Here is an 18122-nt window from a genome sequence, read left to right as displayed (position 1 = left end):
CTGCTCCTGCAGGGACCTTACCGAGTGAGCCTGTGACCTACAGAGCCTGTCCCTTCCTCGCTATGTTCCAGCTGTGACCCAGCATGCTTCCGGCTGCTCCTTGGAGGGGCCAGGAACCTACCCCTGGGCCACCTCTGGGCGTGATGCAGACCACAGCTGAGAGCCCAGGTGGCCTCAGGAGAGTCTTTTCCGGCCTGGACTCCAGCTCCCTCTTCCCCACAGCTGAGCCCCCGTGGTCCCAGGCAGGGTGGTGGCGGGGTGGGACCCCTCAGGTCCCTGCTGCTCCTGGGGCTGTTTGCCCAAGCCCTTTGACCCGACCTCCCGCTTCAGGAACCCAGAGTGGGCCACACCAGCACGTGCAGGCTGGCCCTGCCCGCACCAGTGACTGGCGGCCCATGGAGTCTATTTTTGTAAAAATCGGTCAGACTTTCTTTCGCTGCTCACAGAATGTTCAAAGGTATACTTAGCTATTGCAGCTCTACATGCAAAAGACCTGAAAGGACTGGTGAGGATGAGGGGTCTGGGACTGACCAGCACGCCCGAAAGGCGGCTAGGCCAGAGGGCCAGTTCCGTGGAAAGGCCGTGCACACGACCGTGCCCTTGCCTGGCCAGACAGGGCTTCCCTGAGTTCCCGTGGGGTGACCACCGTGGGGGAGCTGGGCCCTGCATACCTTTCTCCGGGAAATGGAAAACTCCTTTTCACACTGCTTGCAGTGTGTCGCTTCGTCGTCTTTCAGCCAGGTGTGGCCCTGAGGAGGGAGGAGCACCTCAGGCGCCCTTTCGTGCCAGCCCTGACAGCACTCACTAGCCTCCCGGGTGCCCGCACTGTCCTTTCCTGTTGACACCAGGCTGCTCTCCACTGGACGGGCCTCTCAGGACTTGGACGGACGAGGGGCTTCCTCCCACCTTGCCCGTGCCAGGCTTCCTGTGTCCCAACAGCGCTCGCCTGAGGGTGGCCTGCTGGGCCGCAGGGTGGGCTAGCCTCAGACTCCCCTCAAACCCCTTTGGCTGAGCCCTCCAGGTCACGTCCTGGTGCCTGCAACAGCAGATGTGGCCTGAGATGCACCCCGAGAGAGGAGCTGGGCTGGCAGGAGGACCCACCTGAGGCTGGACACCCCGACACCTGGCCCGTTGTGGGGAGACAAGCCACACGCACCCTGGGAGCAGCTTAGCTCCTTCCCCCAGGTAACAGGCTGTGAAAACAGGACGGGGTGGTGGCTGTGTCCAGAGGGCTCAAAGGCCATGTGCCGTCCCAGCTCCTGTAACTTCCTAGGTACTGGCTGGTCCTCAGGGCCCTGGGGCTCCTGCCACAGGCCTGCCTGCTCGGAGGGGTCCGGCCCTCCCCAAACACTCGAGAAATCTGGCCCAGCTCCGCACTTGGCTCGCTGAGATGCGCTTGCTGGAGGGAAGGCAACTCTGACTTAGGGAGATCATCTCAAAATAAAACACAAAACCGAGTTCAATCCCCGGTACCAAAAGAAAGGGCTGGAGACGCAGCTCAGTGCAGAGGTCCTGGGTTCATCCCCTTGGGTGTGAGGGAAACATTTATGCTAAGAACAGTAATCTGATGATACCTTCAGGGCCTTGTTTACTTCCTTTATGTCTTCCATCTTCAGCTTGGACCTAGAAAACGAAGAAGAGAAAGACCATTTCACAGCACTGAGGTTTTAAAACTGCCACACAGCTGACAGCAGCAACTGCGTGGCCCTGTGAGGACCAGAGCTAGGAGGACGACTGTCACCTGCGTCACCCAGAGCTGCCTCATCACACTGGCTCAGGTCTGCCGGGCCAGGGCTGAACCACCCAGGAAGACTGTTCAGCCTCACGGGTTAAGTAAGAAAGGGCTGACGCTGAGCAGGTCTTAGGAGCTCGGCTTCTCCAGGCGGCACTCACTGCTGCCCGGGCTGTGTGCTTGCTGCGGGCAGGCTTCCTGCTCCGCTCTGCTCCTGCATCTGCAGGCCTCCCCTGCACAGCCTCCTGTCGGGGCTCCAAGGGTGTGAGTGCACATGCCCTCGGTCCAGTCATCCTCCAAGGAGCGGCCACAGGAGAGGGACGTGGCGTCATTGGCGGAACTAACTCAAATGCAATTTGAGTTGAACAGCTGGAGCCTTTCTTAACCAGAGATTAGTCTAAACTGACATTACATTTTTTTTTTTTTTGGGTAGCGGGGATCGAACTTAGGACCTTGCACTTACGAGGGAGCCATGGTGCCACTGCACTAAATCCCGGCCCTAAACTGACATTAGATAGGCCAGAGCGCTGAGGGGGGATTAGAAAACTTGGCCTTGGGTTCTCCTGACGCCCAGGCAGGCATTTCTTCCTCTCTGACCTGCTGAGGACAGGCCAGCAGGCCGAAGGGACAGCACGGGCTGCAGCCGAGACACAGGCCTCTCACCCAGGGGTGGCCAAGCCACAGAAACCGAAAACTCTCTGTGCCTGCCGGAGGGGTCCTGCCAGCCACCTGGGCCTGAAGAGGGCAACGCGGAGGAACCCACACGCCCAGCGGCGAGGGGCGGCGAGGGGCGGCAAGGGGCGGCGAGGGTCAGCCACGGTGCGGGGATGGCTTGGGGGTCGGAGGCCGTTGGCCTTTTCCAGGCCTGCAGCTGCCGGGACCACAAGCTGAGGAGCAGCAGCCCTCAGGCTCCAAGTCCGGCCTGTAGGCCTCCCTCTGCCCCAGAAAGGCTGGCTGGGCGTGTGGGCACAGCAGCCTTGCCTTCTGCTCTGGCCCAGCAACCAGCCCTCAGGCAGTGGATCCAGGGTCCTGGTCACTGCAGAAGTGGGTTCCCGAGGAAGGAGCCACCTAGTGACGGGTTCACATCCAGGGCTCGGTGACACTTCAGGCCAGGAAGCAGGGGGAGGAGGTCCCAGCCCCCAGCCCTCAGCCCTGAGGGAGGCACAGGGCAGGGCTGCTTACTGGCTGAGATGCAGACCCATTTCCTGGAGGGCTTGTTCCTGCTCATCACAGACCTTCTGTAACTCTGTCTTCTCCTCCTGGAGCTCCAGCAGCTCCTAAAATGGACAAAGCAGATATCTGACACAGAATCAGTTTCATTTGCTTGTTTAAGTTTCTGATACAGGGTCTCTAGCCCAGGCTGGCCCTGACCTTGAGGCAATCCTCCTGCCTCAGCCTCCAAGTACTGGGATTAATTACAGACCAGGTGTGCGCCACACCTGGCTTATTTTTATTTTTTAAAGTTTTAGTGATCAGAGCAACACGCAAATCAATGTTTTACAAAAGCAAAACGTGGTTTTGTTGTAATAATGTCATCTTCATTTGTAGATTACTTCTCACCAGCTCAATACCAAAAACGGGCAGTGGAGGCAGCAGCCCAGCAGCTCTGGGCTGGGGCCAGGGAGCAGCTGCTCATCAGGCTTGGTGAACAGCCCACAGGGCAGCAAGGCTGTGCGGCCCACGCCTCTACTGAAGACAGATGTTCCACACAAGTGGCTCCCGGGGACACCGGCCAGGCTGTACACAAAACTCCACGGAGGCCACTCTCATGGGAGGGGAAAAGCTGTCTTCTGGGAAGGGCTTACCCAGGACAGTGACGACCTGGGGCTGAGGGTGGCCGGCCTGGGAGCCTGCTGAGCAGGTGAGGGGCTGCGAGGGAGGGAGGCTCACTGGGGACGCGGCTGTCCTCGGCCCGGCAAGGTGCTGGAGGCCTGGAAGTGACTCGGGTGTCCGCCAGCTCCTGTGCTCACCGCTGCTAGGGGCACGCACAGGCACCTGTGGTCTCACTGGCGGTGCTCGGCCCCTTCACTGTTTCCTCCACGTGGGGACACAAGGGGGAATCCAAATATAGGCTGCAGTCTTGCCGCAGAACAGAGGGGATGTCCCAGGGCATGCATCCTCTCCCCGGCCGGCCTTGCACTTCTCCAGCGTGGCCTGGCCTTGAGGAACTCTCCCTTCCCCAGCGACTCCAGGCCTTTCCAACAGCAACAAGAGCTGCTCGGCTTGGCTTCCATGCATAGCACCTCACCTAGTAGGGTCCTCCTGCCCCACCCCAGGAACTGTCCCTGGGAAGGGTGCTGAGGGTAGCCTGGGCTTGGTCAGCGGGCTGTGCCAGCCCTGTCCGGGGCAGTGGAAGGTACTGGTGATGTCTCGAGGGCATTTCCTGGGAGGGCTGACTACACACACCTCTCCCTGAAGCCATGGGATCTGGGCTTTGTCTTCAGTGCTGTCCCAGAGGACATCACCGGGGCAACACCGGGAAGAATGGAGGCCTGTGGCCCGGTCAGCTCTGGGGAGAAAGCGTGCCTGGGATTTGCTCAGAAGTGTTGCCTGCTATTCTGGCTCCTCCAAGCGGAGCCTGCAGCCGCTGTCACAGGTCTGTGTTCAGGGCCTGCTCCTCCCTAGCGCCTCTGCTTGGTGCCACCCCTCAGACTCCGAGTCCATTCTACTCTTTCTGCAGCGCTCACTAAGTTCCCCTGGAGGCTGAGTGGCTCCGTCTGTCTCCGCCTTCGCCTCCTGGGACAATGTCCCATGGGTGCCCAGAGCGGGGGGGGGGGGGGGGGGGCGGCAGCACCACCCAGGGAGGAGCCTGCAGGGAGGCGGAGACGCTGGTGCTGCCCCTCCCAAGCAGCCGGCTTACCTTCTTTAGTCCTTGGACTTGTTGTAGCTCTGTCCGCAGCAGAGAGGAGGTGTCCTTCTCATGCTGTAATTCTTGCTGAAGAGCTTGTCTCTGCTCTTTTTCTGATTTCAGCTCTTTCTCTAAACTTGAACTGTTTTCCCAAAATGAACTGGATTCAGTCTCAATGGGAGATTTTCACGGAGGACCCACAATCCACAATCTACCACCCAAGGCACAGGGGAAACCATCTGAATGGTCCCCGAGAGCCTGCAGCAGGTGGTGAGAGGATGCCCTTCCTGCCCGCCGTGAGGAAGGCTAGGACCACAGGCTGACGGGGGAAGGCAGGCTCTGAGGGCAGCATGCAGGGCAAGACGGGTCCTGCTCTGCCCAGCCATCACCGGCCCACAGCGTGGGACTCAGGCGGCTCGAGGCAGGGCAGGAAGCCACCCGCTGGGTGAGGCTGGGCTCCTCCCTCCCTCCCCACCCACACCTGCTTCCTTAGGTCTTCTCTCAGCACAGCACTCTCCCCCTAACTCCTGCCCGCGCAGCTCGGCCCTCTCCTACCATTGCTCATGCAGCTGGGACAGCTGCAGCTGCAGGGCGCTGACCCTCCCACCGAGCTCCTGCTGCAGCTTGTGGCTTCGCTCCTCGGCTCCCTGCCTCGCCCTTTCCGAGTGCTGTAACCTAGAAGCGACAGGGCCGAGCACACCATGGAGCCCACCTTTGTAAGGGAAGGGTCAGCTCTTACAATTAAAAGTGACTCCTGTGTGTGTGTGTAGCTCCCTCCAGTTCTTGTTTGCCTTCTTTCTGCAGCGCTGGCGATTGATCCTTGGCTTCATGCATGCTAGCCAAGAGCTTTCACTGAGCCACACCCCAGTTCCACGAGGCATATTAGCGCAGGCACCCTTGATGCTCCTCAATCAGAAACAGACGGCTCCTCCAGCCCAACTCCTGAATGTGCCCTGCCAGTCAGCACCCCCAGCGCACACGCACTTGTTCTGGGACACTCTGGCTCTTCTATGAGCAAGTCCCATTCATGGAATTATGCTTTACAGAACCTTTGAGCCTGGCTTATTTCTCTCAGAATAACGTCTGTGGCATCAGCCCTTGTGTCTGACTACAGCTCCCTCTTTTCAGTGGCTGAGTTGGATCTGGTGGCATGGACGTACTGCAGTATGCCCACTCACCCAACAAGGATGTGCACTGATCTAGTTTTTGGCAGTTACGAATGCAGCTGCTATGATTATCTGTGTACTTTCTTTCTTTCTTTTGGTACTGGGGATCAAACTTGGGACCTTGCGCTTGCGAGGCCGGCAGTGGAACCTATTAACTAAATCCCAGGCCCCAAGAGCTCTTTTTTGAGACGGGGCCTTGCTATGCAGTTCAGGATGACCTAGAACTCACTAAGTAGCTGAGGGTGGCCTTGAACTTGCAGTGATCCTCCTGCCTCAGCCTCCTGAGTGCTGGGATTATAGGAGTGCGCCACCATGCCCGGCAAGAGTTCTTTACATATCCTGGATACACGTTGTTAGACATACAACCTGTCAGACATGGGATGTGCACATTTTCCCCAAATCATAACTTACTCGATTTTTTTTGCGGGGGTACGGGGGATAGAACTCAGGTCCTTGCGCTTGCAAGGCAAGCGTCTTCTTACTCTCTTAACTGTGTCTTCCATAGAATACTATTGTTTTGGAACTGGAGTTTGAAAAAAGATTTTTTTTTTTTTTTTTTTGGTACCAGGGATCGGACTTCGGATCTTGTGCTTTCGAGGCAGGTGGCAGCACCACTGAGCTAAATCTCAGCAGGTTTGCCGAATGTCTAGTCGTTCCAACATCCTCCTGAAAGACTGCAGTTCCCTCCTCTGAACTGCACTGACAACTTTGTCAAAACTACCTGGCAATGTCTGTGTTGGTCTATTTCTATTTCTGGACTCTATTCTGATCCACTGCTGACCTGGTTATTTTTTGTTCTATCTTTTTTGGGATGGAGTCTCACTATGTAGTCTGGGCTGGCTTTGACCTTGAAGCCCCCTGGCTACAGCCTCCCAACTACTGGCATTCCTGGTGTGCGCCACCACCTCGAACGGGCCTCATGTGGACTTGAGGCACGAGAAGTACTCGCTGCCTGGTCCTAGTCCCTCGAGGGCGGCCTGACACAGTGGCCCTTGGCTGTGAGCAGAGCGCGCAGTGGGACAGAGCTGCCGCCCCACTGGCCCAGCATCCCCAAGAGGGACTCGGCAGGTTTCAGGCCCAGAAGTGCCCACTCTCCTAGCTGTCAAGGAAGTGATTACCGCTCTTCCATCTGCTTCATGGTGGACAGAACTTGATTGGTTTTTCCTTCAAAAGATGCGATGGCTTCGTTCTTCTGCTGTAAACTGCTCTCTGCGTTCTACAAAAGCAACGAAAGGGGTTGACACGCTGCCCCCAACCTGCTGTGCATCATGAAGGGGTACAACTGCTGCCCTTGTGCTCTCAGCACTCAGGGGGCTTCGGTACTCGCTGCTCTTTCTGAGTTCTGGAGGATGAGTGGGGAGATGCCCAGCTCTGCGGCGGAGCCACACAGGCACTGGGGCTGCTGCAGATGCAGGTGGACTCCAGCCTAGTGCCCTCCTGCGCTGACCCCACTGAGCACACAGCTGTGCAGTGCCCTCAGGGACAGCCCACTTCTGGCAGGGCACAGGCTCCCAGAGAGAAGCGACTGAGCAAATGAGGGGTGGGGATCCCCCACACCTGGTGAGTTCTCAGTCCAGGTTTTTAACCTGACAGACAAAACAGATGCTGACTGCCCAGGGGGGACAGACAAGAGACACCCCAAGCCTGGCACAGGCAGGCTGAACACACAGGGAGTTTTCACAAGTCTGAAGAATATCTACTACAAACAGAATAACAACAGATAAGTACCACAAACACATCACATCTGTACAGTAAGCAGCATATTACTAAAGACTGCTGAGCTGAAAAAAACAAAACATGGGCGTGGTGGCACACGCCTGTCATCACAGCCCTCAGGAGGCTGAGGCAGGAGGACTGCCATGAGTTCGAGGCAGGCCTGGGCTATATAGTGAGACCCTGTCTCAAACAAAAAAACCAAAACAACAAAAACAAAACAAAGCAACTACAAAATACCAAGCTAAAAAAAGACCAATGATGGGCCGAGGATTTAACTCGGTTGTTCTGCCACCTGCCTCAAAAGCGCAAGATGCCGAGTTCAATCCCTGGCACCAAAAAAAACCCCACTGTAGGCACAGCTGAGGTATGTATGTCTGCGTGTATGTATGCGTGTGTGTGCACACGCACCTATTTTCACAGGTGAGTATGTTTCTTAGGGTACTGGGGATCAAACCCAGGGCCTTACACATGTCAGGCCAGCTCTCTAAACTAAGCTACCCCTTCATCTTCCTAAACTAGTTTCTGTAATTGTTAACTTTAAATGAATTGTTCCTGTATGAAAAAGAAAAGAAAAAAAGTGAATAAGCATCCAGCCAGAAGGTGAAGATGAGCTGCCGAGCAGAGCCAAGGTGAGGACAGTCTGGGAGGGCGCACAGGCCTGCGGGCACGGCCGACAGTTCAGCACGGTGCCCACACGGGCTGTGAGTGGTCAGTGCAGATGTGCAGTGAGGGGCAAGGCCACAAGCCCACCCTCACTTCTGTTCTTTTGAGACAGGGCCTCACTATGTAGCCCAGGCTGGCCTGGAGCTCTCGGTGGTCCTCCTGCCTCAGCCTCCCCAGTGGTGGGATCACAGGTGGGCGCCCACGCCCGGCCTGCCCTCACTCTGACACCGCCATCTACTTCTGCAGCTCGAGCCGAGCAGTCTGAGAACGGTGTGGAGAGACTGAGGTGGGATGCTGCTCAGCAAGCAAGGGGTGCGCAGACAGCGTGGGGCCACTGAGGCTCCTCATGGCCTCGGGGAACAGCTCTGCTTACACCCTGACCTTGGACCGGTCTCTTAAGACACCCAGCTGCTGGGGCCTTGTTACAGCCACCCTAGCAACCTACTGCAGCCTGCCACCACTAACACAAAGCCACGGGCAGTAAACGACGGCCCTCTGACAGGAGGGGCCTCAGAGAGGGCTCCGATTTTCCAGACCCTCAGTACAGGATAGAGGCAGCGCCACGTGCCAGTGAGGAAGGACGGATCAGCTCGTCGTGACTTGCTATATGCAGAATAATGAAACTGGGGCCCTAAGTAAGCCCATAGCAAAGGCAAACTTCAGAGGTATTAAAAACGTATAGGCCCGGGCTGGGTGTGGCTCAATGGCACAGCACTTGCTCAGCATACCCAAGGCCCTGGACTCAGTCCCCAGCACTGCAATTTAAAAAGCACAGAACATCTTTACACCTGAGGAAAGGCACCTGAAACAAAACCCCAAACTCAGACCATCATCTGAAAAGTCAACACAACTAGCTACAACAAAGATAAGGATTTAAGGTTACTAGAGGACAGATGGGAGAAGATACCTACGATATGTAAGCCAGTGAGTGACTGAAGCCTAGACTGTGTGTGGAATGGCTGCTAATCAACAAGGAAGACAAAGGAAACCCAAGAAATAAATGGATAAAAAGTGGGAGCAGGCGATTCCCAGAGAGGGCTAACAGCAGGTGAAGGGCTCCCTGACTGGACTGAGGACACAGCAGCCCGTGTGCTCTCTCACGCAGTGGTGCCGCCCGCCCGCCCGCCCGGTGCACCTGGGGGACGGAGCCCCACCCGGAGGTAAGTGCCAGGAGTGACGGAGCTGCAGAGGGCAGTAAGAGGCCCAGGGAGACGGCGGCCTCACGCCACTCTTGTAAAATCAAGACTTCTCGGACTCAGAATGAACATTACGAACAGAGAGACAACATGCTGGATCATTACACACAGTGTATATGCAATGAAATATCACACTATCCCCATAAATATGTTCAATTACTGCGTGTCAACAAAAAAATTTAAAAGTATATACTCAAAAAGAAAAAAAAAAGCTTAAGATGCTGGCCCATGGGGAAGAGGATGGAAGGAGGGAAAGGGATAAAAAGAAATAAACGAGAGGTATTTTTATCTCCATGTGCTTCACAACAAGGTTCTGATGGATTCAATCCTGTACTTTGGAAGCCCAAAGAAGAAGAGAGTGTGTGAAGTGAAAACCAGCTACCAGGATGCTAGCAGGAGCAGGGAGTGACGGATCACCCTGGGTTCCATCCCCAGCATCACAAATACAAAACAAACAAAAGACACCCTCCGAATCCCCCAATACTTCCACTGATTATGTAATAGCTTTTTTTGGGGGGGGGGGTCCGGGGATCGAACTCCCTTGCGCTGTGAGGCAGGCGGCGGAACCACTGAGCTAAATCCCCGGCCCCACAATTAGTTTCTTAGCACTGTTTTCTTTATCTTAGTCATTAGTACTGTCTACATTATCGTGGTACTTAGTACTGTCACACTGCCTTAGTACTATGTACATTACCTTAGTACTTAGTACTGTCACATTAGTTTGTTTTTTTTTCTTTTTGTGCCGGGGATCGAACTCGGGACCTTGCGCTTGCGAGGCAGGTGCCGGCCGGAACCACTGAGCTAAATCCCCGGGCCAATCACACTATTTTTGTTTTGGAACTGGGGATCGAACTCAGGCCCTGGCGGGTGTGAGGCAGGCAGCGGCACCACTGAGCTAAATCCCGCCCCTTGTCACATTATTTTTGACACAAATGTTACTGGAAGTAAGAGTAAAACCATGTCCATGGGAAATGAACTATGTCTACTTTGGCAATGAAATAGGAAATAATACTTTAAAAAAATGTTTTGAGGAGGACACAGAATGGTGCCCTTCTGGGTAGCTTCTGAGAAAGAAAACTTAGAATTTTTACATGCTGTTTTTCAAACTTGAGTCTTCCTGGGCCCACTTCCCTGGACCACCTGGAAGTGACACAGGACAGGCAAACAGTCAGCTGTGTGGCCCTGAGACCCAGCCAGATGAACGGCGCGCAAATATGGGAAGACAACCCTACATGCTGCCCTCTCCCCTCCATTCTCTGGTACACAGTTACTCACTGAAATAGAAGACCACAGGCAGCAGGGGCCTGGTTCAGGCTTGGTTTACAAAGGTGGGTGGCCGGCCAACTTTGGGCTGTCCTTACCAGCTGTGCCACCAGGGGTGCGTGACTGAGCCCCTGTCCTGTCTTGCCCTGCCTCTCTCCCTCCACTTCTCGGCTACCGCTGTACTCATAACTGCAGCTGCAGACTCGGACTTAGGACCAGGCTGACACTAGGCCGCGATGCGCCACAGAGCCGAGCCCCACCTGGGCTTTGTGGAACATCTGCAGATTAATCGCCTTGACCTCCTCCAGCTGCTGCCGCAGGGCCACCAGGGTGTCCTGTTTCTCATGGGTGTCCTTCTCCAGCAGCTTCATGGCGATCTCCATTTCAGTTTTCATTCCAATTTGTAACTCCAGTTCTTTTTCCAGTTCCTTTAAAAGATATTTGCAAGGAAAAGCTGATAAAGTAGACTTCAGATACATATTCAACTGTGTTGCATCCTGGGCCATGACTGAAGGACACTTGGCAAGGGAGGACAGGTTTGGGAGACCGGACGGTCCCAGCCTCACCAGGGCAGGTTTTCTCCCTCCTGTTCCTCATCCCTCAATTACACTGGGCTCCACATCAAGCCAACAGAAAGCAGCTCTGGCAACATAAGCTGGGAGGGCAGCACCCATTCCCCTCCCAGGCCAGGCCTACTCTGCGCTTGAGTGCCGGGAGGGTCATTCTGCAACGGTGCTGTTTGTCCCCAACAACGCAGGACACATTGCTCCACAGTCACTCAAAGAAGCAAAGGAATGAAGCAAGCTAAAGAACTGGGCTTAGAAAAGAACTTGGGTTGCTGACACACAGACTTCGTGGCAACAGGCCAGAGGTTACGCCTGAGAGAACAGTCCTGTCAAAGACACTACGAGTCAGTTTCATAGCACCTCTGAAAAAGGTTTATAAAATGGGAACAAAATGTAAGTGACAATGCAGAAGTGCACTATGAATGGGACTTCCGGTGAGTGTCTGCGGCCTCACGCACACGCTGCTCCTGCTCGCAGGGCGCCCGGGACCCTCGGGGACACTCACCCGCCGCACTTTCTCCTCCTCCTTCAGCTGCTTCCACACATCGCTGTACATCTCGTCCAGACCTTGCCGGGTCTGCTTGTAAGTCTCCAGCTCAACTCTGGTGTCCTGTTTGGTTATCTATGAGAAACAAGAACACCAGGCAGACAGCAAACTAGGTACAAAGTACGGTATTTAAAAATATGCAACAATTCTGAAAATGTAAGATAATTTCTACCTTTTAAGCATGACAGGGGAAGTTTAAAATTTGAGAGAGATTGTAGCTTGAAGATAACAGAGTAAGCCGAGAGAGTTTGGGAAGAAAGGTTAGGTTTGTGCAGCAATTTAATTTTCTTTGCAACAGGACAGCAGTTCCTAGCAGGGAGCGCTCTCACTCAACCCGCCGCTCTGCCTCGTCATTGCTGAGCACGCTGGACGCAAAGCTATGGGATGTGGGAGAAGGGAGGACGCAGAAGGAGGAGGGCCCCGAGAGTGACCCCTCCAGGCCCTCTGCCATTCCAGGCCGGCCCTTCCTATCTGCAGACCGAATGTCTGACCTGCAGCTTTCTTCCTTGCCACCACTCTAAGCAACAGAGCACATGCTCGGTTCACAGCCTCCGTGTGACGTCTGGTGTCTCGGGCAGCCGGGAGAGGACTGCGGGTCTGGAGGGCATGCCCAGGCCTCTGGGACACTGCGCGGCTGCACGCCCGCCTGCCCGCCCGCAACGGAGGAGCGGCTGGCTGGGACCGCGAGCCTGGGGAGGGCAGATGCCCAGCGAGGACTCCCTGGGCGCCCGGTCTCACCTCCACACTCTTCTCACTTCTCTCTCGAATTAGTTCATTCTGTTCTCTTAATTGCTGCTGTTCTTCTTGAAGTGAACAGATCCGGTCTGTTGCAGCTGAAAGCTGATTAAGAAAGGCTTCTACATTTCTTATCATCAACATTAATCTCACCATTCAAATGAAATACAAACTACATGGCATCAAGACGGTTTGTTACCTATCTTCACGTCTGATAATTTATTTTGTTTTCTTACTTTGAATAGGGAAAGCCTAGTCCAAGAGCCGTATGCATCAAAATCTCTCTCGCATCCCCCTGACCCTTGCCATCTCTGCCCGCCCTGGAATCTCTCCCCTTTACTAACACAGTAACGCACTACTCCACATGGGCAATGGTTCAGGGACACAAAAAACTTAGAAACAGCCAGGCGTGGTGGTGCACGCATGCAATCTCAGCACTTGGGAAGCTGAGGCAGGAGGAGGAGAGCTGAGAGTCCAGGAGTCTGAGGGCAGCCTGGGCTGCACAGCGAGATCCTGTCTCAAAAAACCAAACCAAACCAAAACCAAAACCAAGAAACAGAAACTGCCTGAATGTCCGTTATTAGAGAGATGGTTCCACAGATTGCAGTGAAGGCACAAAACAGAAGCATGTAATTATTGAAATGTTTACAAAAACCTTTGGTGACATGAGAACATACTTATGATATAATACCAATGAAGGGAAAAAGCAGGTTATATGGCGTGCTGTCATCTACAATTTAAAAACAGTCAACTGGATTGAAAATAGTTAAGAAAAGAGGGGGACTAACTATACAGATGACAGAAAAGCTGTCACTTAGCAAAAGGATCGTGGGCTTTTCTCGACCGGCCATTTTTCAGCTTTTTTTGATGATGAAAAGTATTTTTATCAATAGAGGGAGAATGAAAGAAGGAACGGAACACAGATCATCGGAGAGCAGGCCGAGCAGAAGCCCCCTCTCCCGCATGTGTCATCGTGGCTAAGGGAAGGGAGACCAAGCTTGATGCTTCAGGGAGCTGCCTATGGGGGAACAGACACGGCAGCCAGGCCCCCACTTCTACCTCAGTACGGGGCCTGCAGAGACAGGGGAGGCGGAGAGGAGCCAGACCCCTTCGGCCTCAGAACCTGGCCTGCTCTTGGGGCATCCTCCCAGGGACCAAGGGACCAGGAGGCGTTCAAGGCCTCTCCTCTTGTGCCAACAGGATCTAAAGCCATCAGAATGACCTTCCTTCCACACACTGGAACCGCATGGGGTTACGAAGCAGCTGCCTCAAAGGTGGTATGAGTTTTCAGAAAGGAAGCAGGCCAAGCCCCCAGGGACTGTCTGCTGCCCTCCTGAAGACAGGCAGGAGGCTGTGAGGGGAGGAGCACTTTCTCTGAGGTATTTCTCCTACAATTTTTAGTCTAAAGAAAGCCCCACTGTCCGGCTTCACAGTGAAACCAGACCTTCAGTCAAAGCCTTGCCACCTGGTCTGAGAGAACAAAGGATAAATCAGCCACCTCCCGCCCAGCCCTCTCAAGGGCTGCCTCAGGTACATTCACGTGATGTGAATGATTGCACTTCACAGCACCGTGAAGTGCAGTGCGCCATCACCTAATGTGGAGCAGAGGGTGAGGCTCAGAGGCCCACGCGCCCACCCACCAGGGTGAATGCCAGCCCTGCAGGCCACATTCAAGGGTGCCTCCCTCTCTGGGGCGGCCCTCAGTAGCTCCACGTCTTCTACTGACAGATCTGAGCTGCTCCCTGGAGAGTCGCCTCAGGAGAGAAGTCAGGCTGAAGTGTGCCTTAAAGAGGGCCCTTTGGCACAAAGGTTTGCTTTCGACTTTCCTCTCAGGCTGTCTCCTGTCTCCATGCTCTAGGGTGATCCCAAAGCCCTTGTTCTCCACAACGCAACTGGGTGAGGAGCCTGTAGAAAGCCTCAGAAATGCTGAGCACCCTCCTCTTGCTAATGGGAGGCAGGATGTGTCCACCCAAGAGACTGCCAGGCAGCTGGCAGCCAGCTGTCCTCCTTGGGCTCAGCCCTCCTTCTTCCTGTCTTCTCACCTCTTCCCTGTGAGAAAGCAGAGAAGGAGCAGGCTGTGGGGAGACTGGTCCGTGCTCCTGAGCCGCCAAAATGCAAGGGGTGGGTCAGATGCCTCGTCACAGGGCCTGGCCTTCGGAGGTGGCAGGGAGGCACAGAACACCGCGAAGAAAATGGAAAAAGAGGAAGAAGATGCATTTCCACAGGAGAAGCTGGGCTGTTCCAACGAGGAGCAACTCTGAGGTGATGGAACCTGCCCGACACTGGCTCCTGACCAGCTGTGCTGTCTCACCAGGAGCAACCTTTCTGGCAGCCAGCAGCTGTGGTCACATTACCAGCTACACCATTTCCCTTAACCTCGGGTCCCTCTGTTTTGGTTAAGAATTTCAATTTACAAACCTCTTCTTGAAGCTTTGAATTCATCTTTTCCAAGCCATCTATCTTGGTCTGAAGATCCCCAACTGTACAGCTATAGAAAATAAAGACATTAGGTAAACCTGAACTTATAAAAGCTGATTATTTCTATAACCAATGAACTATGAGAAGAGAGATTCCTCTATTTTCTGAATGGACTTGAAAAGCAAAGGATATCCGATTACCTCCAAGTAGATGAGAACTCTTAAGTACATGTGTGTACATGTATTTTGATAAGTTCGCAATAAATTTGATCCCTAAAATATGTTAAACAATCCTAGTTTAGCCAATTTGAAAGAAGACATTTTCCCTTCCATCTGGTAGATGGGAACCAGAATGTGCTGGCATTCATGCATCTAACGTAATAGTCACAAGATGCTGGTACCTTTGTACGGTAGAATCTAAGGTGATTTTTTTGGCCTTTTTATACTTTCAGTTTTAAAATATTCCTTAAAAAGTGCTACTTTTATACAGAAAAACATAAAAAGCTAATGTAATAAATTAAAAAAATAAGGAAATGGGCTGGGGATTTAGCTCAGTGGTTTCGCCGCCTGCTGTGCAAGCGCAAGGACCCGAGTTCGGTCCCCGGTGCCAAAAAAAAAAAAAAAAAAAGAGAAATAATAGACTTGATAATTGATAATCCCACAATAGCAGCAGCCACACGGCATGGACCCTGGGCCAGGCCGTTTGATCTGAGCACTTTAAATGCATCAGCTCATGTAACCCTCACCACAGTGTGAAGCGGCAGACCCTTACTGTCTTTTACAGATGATGAAACCCTAACTGGTAATTTTACTCACTCAAGCTCATGCATCCCCCCAATCTTTTCTTTGGGCTTTTGAGTCAGAGTCTCACTCTGTAATTCAAGCTGGGCTTGAATTCACTCTGTAGCCCAGGGTAGCCTCAAACTTGCTGCAATCCTGCCTCAGCTTCCAGAGTGCTCGGGTTACAGGTGTGTGCCGCCATACTCAGCCCCTCTTGTTGTGCTGGGATTAAACTCAGGGCCTCAAGCATGCTAAGCAGGTGGGCTACCACTGAACTGCACCCCCAGCCTCTTCTTTAGTTTTTAGATTATGCTTTTTTTTGGAGAAAGGGTCTCACTGTGTAATTGAGGCTGGCCTTGAGCTCACCATGTAGCCCAGGCTGGCCTCGAACTTGCAGTGATCCTCCTGCCTCAGCCTTCCAAGTGCTGGGATTACAGGCTTGTCCCACCACACCTGGCTAGTTTTTAAACTTTATTTTATTCTTAATTTTGATTTCACCTCCCTTTTATTCTTTTCAAGTTCATACATCTATGAAGGACTGCAAGTATCCAAACCCAGGCGCTCTGGCTCCAGGGCCTGTGATTCAGGCAACGCATCATACTGTCTCTCTGCCGGGAGGAAATAAACCTGGGAAAGTTGATGAATCACGGTTCAGGCATTGGGTGGGAAAACATAACACACAAAATGAAAAAGGGAGGCCAGGGATGCAGCTCAGTGGCACAGCTCCCAGGGCTGCAGAGAAAACCTGGGCAAGCCAGGGAGGATGGGGGATTAAGGTCAGTGATGCGCCGGTCCCTGTGTGCGTGCGGCTCACTCAGAATGCATCACTTACCCAAGGATAGGGAGTCCCGACTGCCTGGGTGGGTGCTGAGAGGCATCTGCCAGAATGCAGAGTCTGCTCCTTATAAAAACTCGCAAGTCGGAAAATGATCCAGGGTCTCTTTCTCAAAAACAGCCACCCAGCCCACTGTCACCACTCCTGTTCAATATAGTTCTGGAAACATTAGCCACAGCAATTAGAAAAGAGAAAGAAATAAAAAGAATAAAGAAAGGAAAGGAAGAAATGAAACTGTCATTATTTGCTGATGATACGATACTTTACATAGAAGATCCAAAAAACTCGGTCAAAAGCCTTCTAGACCTAATTGACAGATTCAGTAGAGAAAACAAGGTCAACACTCAAAAAACAATAGCCTTCTTACAAGCAAATAGCAGACCCATTGAGAGAGAAATCAGGGAGACAATTCCTTTTACAATAGCATCTAAAAAAATGAAACATCTAGGAATCAACCTAACAAAGGAAGCAAAAGACCTCTACACTGAAAACTACAGCACCCTGAGAAAGGAGATCAAGAGGATATAAGAAAATGGAAAGACATCCCTTGCTCCTGGGTAGGAAGAACCAATATAGTGAAAATGGCCATACTTCCAAAACTACTATATAGATTTAATGCAATGCCGATTGAAATTCCAACAATATACTTCACAGAACTAGAGAAAACAATCCAAAAATTCATTTGGAAGCAGAAGAAACCTAGAATAGCAAAAGCAATTCTAGGCAACAGAGACATGGCTGGGGGTATCACAATCCCCAACTTGAAACTATACTACAAAACTACTGTGATAAAAATAGCATGGTACTGGCAAAGAAACAGACCCGAAGATCAGTGCAATAGATTAGAAGATGCAGAAACAACTCCTGACATACTCAGCCACCTCATCTTTGACAAAGGAGCCAACCACCCTCATTGGAGGAAAGACAGCCTATTTAATAAATGGTGTTAGAAAAACTAGATTTCAACCTGCCAAAGATTAAAACTAGAACCATACCTATCACTGTGCACTAAACTGAGATCAAAGTGGATTAAAGATCTAAATATTAAAACAGAAACACTAAACTTGCTGGAAGATAAATTAGGTAGAACTCTTGAAGACATTGGCATAGGAAAAGACTTTATGAACAAATCTTCAGTAGCACGGGAGCTAACACAAAGAATCAACAACTGGGATATCATCTTCTTAAAAAGCTTCTGGACTGCAAGAGAAACTACCAACAGAGCTAAGAGACAACCTACAAGATAGGAAGAAATTTTTAGCAGCTATACCTCAGACAAAGGGCTACTATCTAGAATATATAAAGAATTGAAAAAAATCAGACCCCTAAATTCAAAGACCCAATTCAAAAATGGACATCCGAAATGAACAGACATTTCTCAGACAAAGAAGTAAAAACAGCAAATAAATATATGAAAAAATGTTCAACATCACTGGTCATTTGAGAGATGCAGATGAAAACAACACTGAGATTCCACCTCACCCCACAAAGAATGGCTGCTATCAAGAAATCAACCAATAACAAATGCTGGCGGGGGTGTGGGGAGAAAGGAACCCCTCTCCACTGCTGGTGGGAGTGCAGACTGGTGCAACCAGGGTGGAAATCAGTGTGGAGATACCTCAAAGAACTAGGGCTGGAGGTCCCATTTGACCCAGCTA

General features: G+C 52.4%; 1 protein-coding gene across 8 annotated transcripts in view; it reads right to left on the bottom strand.

Moving 5' to 3' along the window:
• Window positions 1-18122, bottom strand: part of Rufy1 (RUN and FYVE domain containing 1) — a 46500-nt gene that overhangs the window by 632 nt on the left and 27746 nt on the right. For 2 of the 8 annotated variants that reach the window (XM_004836712.4, XM_021242236.2), the window contains 10 exons: window positions 14851-14920; window positions 12436-12537; window positions 11656-11772; window positions 10845-11012; window positions 6865-6962; window positions 5136-5255; window positions 4593-4722; window positions 2915-3009; window positions 1575-1623; window positions 672-749 (listed from right to left, as the gene is read on the bottom strand). In XM_004836712.4, the coding sequence (XP_004836769.2) occupies window positions 672-749; window positions 1575-1623; window positions 2915-3009; window positions 4593-4722; window positions 5136-5255; window positions 6865-6962; window positions 10845-11012; window positions 11656-11772; window positions 12436-12537; window positions 14851-14920 (1027 nt within the window). Of the gene's footprint in view, window positions 1-671; window positions 750-776; window positions 1037-1101; window positions 1194-1574; window positions 1624-2914; window positions 3010-3537; window positions 3768-4592; window positions 4723-5135; window positions 5256-6864; window positions 6963-10844; window positions 11013-11655; window positions 11773-12435; window positions 12538-14850; window positions 14921-18122 lie in introns of those variants that run through there. The other 6 variants (XR_015444677.1, XR_204824.4, XR_002388527.2 and 3 more) reach the window with 6 other exon arrangements.

This window comes from Heterocephalus glaber, unplaced genomic scaffold (assembly GCF_053883595.1).
Source record: "Heterocephalus glaber isolate CG9 unplaced genomic scaffold, H.glaber_assembly_v1.0 deba00001606, whole genome shotgun sequence".
NCBI lineage: Eukaryota > Metazoa > Chordata > Mammalia > Rodentia > Bathyergidae > Heterocephalus > Heterocephalus glaber.
This window is presented reverse-complemented; position numbering and strand designations above follow the sequence as displayed.